Source organism: Primulina eburnea, unplaced genomic scaffold (assembly GCF_022965805.1).
Source record: "Primulina eburnea isolate SZY01 unplaced genomic scaffold, ASM2296580v1 ctg1360_ERROPOS210268, whole genome shotgun sequence".
Taxonomy (NCBI): Eukaryota; Viridiplantae; Streptophyta; class Magnoliopsida; order Lamiales; family Gesneriaceae; genus Primulina; species Primulina eburnea.
Genome location: NW_027330882.1, coordinates 5,695 through 9,368, shown reverse-complemented (window position 1 = coordinate 9,368; position 3,674 = coordinate 5,695). Strand labels below are relative to the sequence as shown.

The 3,674-nt window shown below is 44.4% G+C and overlaps 1 protein-coding gene across 1 annotated transcript; it reads left to right on the top strand.

Moving 5' to 3' along the window:
- The first annotated feature begins 2,323 nt into the window (after window positions 1-2,323).
- On the top strand, window positions 2,324-3,430 carry LOC140820692 (uncharacterized). The gene is made up of 3 exons (XM_073181019.1): window positions 2,324-2,523; window positions 2,725-2,842; window positions 2,957-3,430. The coding sequence occupies exons 1-3, from the start codon at window positions 2,324-2,326 to the stop codon at window positions 3,428-3,430; spliced, it is 792 nt and encodes a 263-aa protein (XP_073037120.1).
- The last annotated feature ends 244 nt before the right edge of the window (window positions 3,431-3,674 follow it).

The window sequence follows — 3,674 nt, the reverse complement described above, 5'->3', positions numbered from 1 at the left end:
GCGACTTTATTATTTATTTACTCGTTATTTACGATATATGCATGTTGAGTCTTTAGACTCACTAGACTTGATTGTGTTAGGTACTGATGATGTCAGGACCGAGGGCGGGGACCAGTGAGCCAGCTCGAGTCGGCGGTAGTGGAACCCGAGGACATAATTTTTCAGTATTTATTATTTTATGATCAAATATTTTTATCTTTCGTTGGATTATTTTTTTACGGTTATTTTGAAAACATTAAATACTTCCGCTGCCATTTTGAACATTAAACTTTATTTATCAAATTAATAAATGAATGAGGCCTTTTATTTATTTAAAGAGAAAATTCTCAAATTTTTCCGCAAATTTTCAAACACGAATTTTCGGGCCTTTACAAAGGAATTCAAACTCCGAACCCCAAATCAGGAAGAAGTCGTGTTTCACGGTAAATCCAAGGGACGGAAATAATTATTGTCCGCATCTCAAGCTTGAAAAGCCATGAAATCCGGAGAAGACATCTACCTAGCAATGGTCAGTGAGGCAAAAGAAGAAGTCGAGCTGAAACTGGAGGACATCCCGGTAGTGAGAGATTTCCCAGATGTTTTTCCAGAAAAACTCTCAGGGACGGTCCCGAACCGCGAAGTGGAGTTCGAGATCAACCTGGTTCCCGGTGCGACACCAATCTCTAAAGCACCTTACAGAATGGCACCAGCCGAACTCAAGGAGCTAAAGGAACAGCTCCAAGAATTGCTAGATAAGAGGCAAATTCGACCGAGTGTGTCCCCATGAGGAGCTCCAATACTCTTCGTGAAAAAAAAAGACGGGAGTATGAGATTGTGCATCGACTACAGAGAATTGAACAAGATCACAATCAAGAACAGGTACCCTGTACCTCGGATAGACTATCTGTTCGATCAGCTTAAAGGAGCCGCCGTCTTTTCTAAACTGGATCTCAGGACAGGATATCACCAATTGAAGGTCAGGGCTAAAGACATTCCCAAGACAGCCTTTCGAACCAGATACGGGCACTATGAATTCACAGTGATGCCCTTTAGTCTGACCAACGCACCGACAGCATTCATGGACCTTATGAACAGAGTATTCAAGCCCTTTTTTGATCAGTTCATAGTAGTGTTCATCGACGATATTCTTGTATATTCCCCTAACGAGACGAGCCACGAAGAGCACCTTAACCTTGCTCTGCAAATTTTAAGAGAGAATAAGCTCTATGCTAAGTTTAGCAAGTGTGAATTATGGCTAAGGAGTGTGTCATTTCTAGGACACGTGATCTCGAGAACAGGAGTATCAGTGGATCGAAGAAAAGTAGAGGCAATTACAGAGTGGCCGGAACCTAGGAACGCCACCGATATCAGAAGCTTTCTAGGATTGGCAGGTTACTACCGGAAGTTTGTCGAAGGGTTTTCCTTGATAGCCATACCACTGACGAAACTAACACAGAAAAATTCTAAGTTCATCTGGAATGAGGATTGTGAGAAGAGTTTTCAGACATTGAAAGAGAAACTCGCATCCACACCCGTATTGATCCTACCCGCAGAGGATAAAGATTTCACTATCTACAGTGACGCCTCTAAGGATGGTTTAGGATGCGTACTCATGCAGGAAGGAAGAGTGATCGCCTACGCATCAAGGCAGTTGAAACCGCACGAGCAGAACTACCCTACTCATGACCTGGAACTAGCAGCGGTTGTCTTCGCCTTAAAGATTTGGAGGCACTACCTCTATGGTGCTAAATGTGAAATCTTCACAGACCATCAGAGCCTCAAGTACTTGTTCACCCAGAAGGAACTTAACATGAGGCAAAGGCGATGGATCGAACTTCTGAAGGACTATGACTTGACCATAAGCTACCATCCGGGTAAAGCAAACAAAGTGGCTGATGCGCTAAGTCGGAAAGGCCCAGGCAAGGTAACTCTAGCTTCTCTCTCGGCCCAGCCATGTCTGCAGGAGACCGTCAAGTTAAACCAAGATCGAGACCCAGCACTGACTAAACTTAAGGAGCAAGTCAGAGAAGGGAAGTCTCATGATCATCAGATTGACGACAAGGGAGTCTTGTGGATGAAGGGACGACTGTGGGTGCCCGGCAGTGACAACCTTCACCAAGAGATAATGGCAGAGGCGCACAAGTCAAAATTCTCAGTCCATCCAGGCAGTACGAAAATGTACAGGGATCTCAAGAATAGTTTCTGGTGGAATGGCATGAAAAGAGATGTAGCTGAATTCGTCTCCAGATGTCAGGTATGCCAGCAGGTCAAAGCAGAACACCAGCGACCTGGAGGATTACTGCAACCTCTAGAAATTCCCGAGTAGAAATGGGAACATATTTCCATGGACTTTGTGGTAGGATTGCCAAAGTCTAGGCAAAGCCACGACGGTATATGGGTGATCGTGGACAGACTCACAAAGACTGCACACTTCCTACCCGTCCGCATGAATTACAATCTCGACAAGTTGGCTTCTCTGTACATGGACAACATTGTGAGGCTGCATGGAGTGCCAGTGAGCATTCAATCCGATAGAGATCCGAGGTTCGTCTCGTGTTTTTAGAAGAGCTTTCAAGAGGCCATGGGAACGAAAGTGACCCTAAGTACGGCCTATCATCCTCAAACCGATGGGCAAACGGAGAGAACCATACAGACCTTAGAAGATATGCTGCGAGTGTGCGCTCTTGAATTCAGTAGCAACTGGAGCACTCATCTACCCTTAATTGAGTTTGCATACAACAACAGCTATCACAGCAGCATCGGAATGGCTCCATACGGAGCCCTTTATGGAAGGAAATGTCGGTCACCACTTTACTGGGATGAAGTGGGAGAGAAAGCCATGGTGGGACCCGAGCTAGTACAGGTGACAGTAGACAAGGTCAAGATTGTCCGAGAAAAGCTCAAGGCAGCTCAAGACCGATAGAAGAGCTGGGCAGATCTTAAACGAAGGCCTGTAGAGTTCAATGTGGGCGAGAAGGCTTATGTGAAAGTCTCGCCTATGAGAGGAGTTGTCAGATTCAGTAAAGCAGGGAAGCTGAACCCTCATTATGTTGGACCCTTCGAAATCTTGGAAAGAGTGGGCACGCTAGCATGCAGACTGGCACTGCCACCAAGCATGTCAAGAATTCACAACGTATTTCACGTGTCTCAACTGAGGAAGTACATTCCAGACCCAAGTCACGTTTTAGAAGTAGAACCACTCTTGATCGAAGAGAACTTGGGAGAAGAACTGAAATACGAAGAAGTCCCTATCAGAATCGTGGACACCAAGGAGCAAGTCCTTAGACGACGCATCATTCCCTACGTCAAAGTGCAGTGGTCTAACCATACTGAGCGAGAAGCAACTTGGGAAATGGAAGAGAAGATGCGAAAGGATTATCCCTACCTATTTGCAGACCAAGCCAACTCAAGTTTCGAGGACGAAACTTCTCATAAGGAGGGCGGGATGTAAAAACCGGGTTTTTCCCCATATAATTAATTATTTGCAAGGAAATTAGGACCTTGGATCTTTGTACTAGAATAAGATATGAATATTGAAAATTTAGTTGATTGGGAATCTTTATTATCAAGACAATAAAATCTAGGTTTGTGCATGTAATTTTCGAAATTGTGGGGAATTATACTAGATCATGGAAGGATTGCGCAAGACTCAAGAATCTAAACATAATATTGCATAGGATTTTCTAAAATCCTCC

What these genes read in the sequence shown, in the direction of transcription:
- LOC140820692 (XM_073181019.1), top strand. Translation starts at nt 2,324, where the DNA reads ATGGACTTTGTGGTAGGATTGCCAAAGTCTAGGCAAAGCCACGACGGT. An exon ending in CAATCCGATAGAGATCCGAG is followed by an intron (nt 2,524 to 2,724) that starts GTTCGTCTCGTG and finishes ATACAACAACAG; the next exon opens with CTATCACAGCAGCATCGGAA. An exon ending in TGGGACCCGAGCTAGTACAG is followed by an intron (nt 2,843 to 2,956) that starts GTGACAGTAGAC and finishes GTGGGCGAGAAG; the next exon opens with GCTTATGTGAAAGTCTCGCC.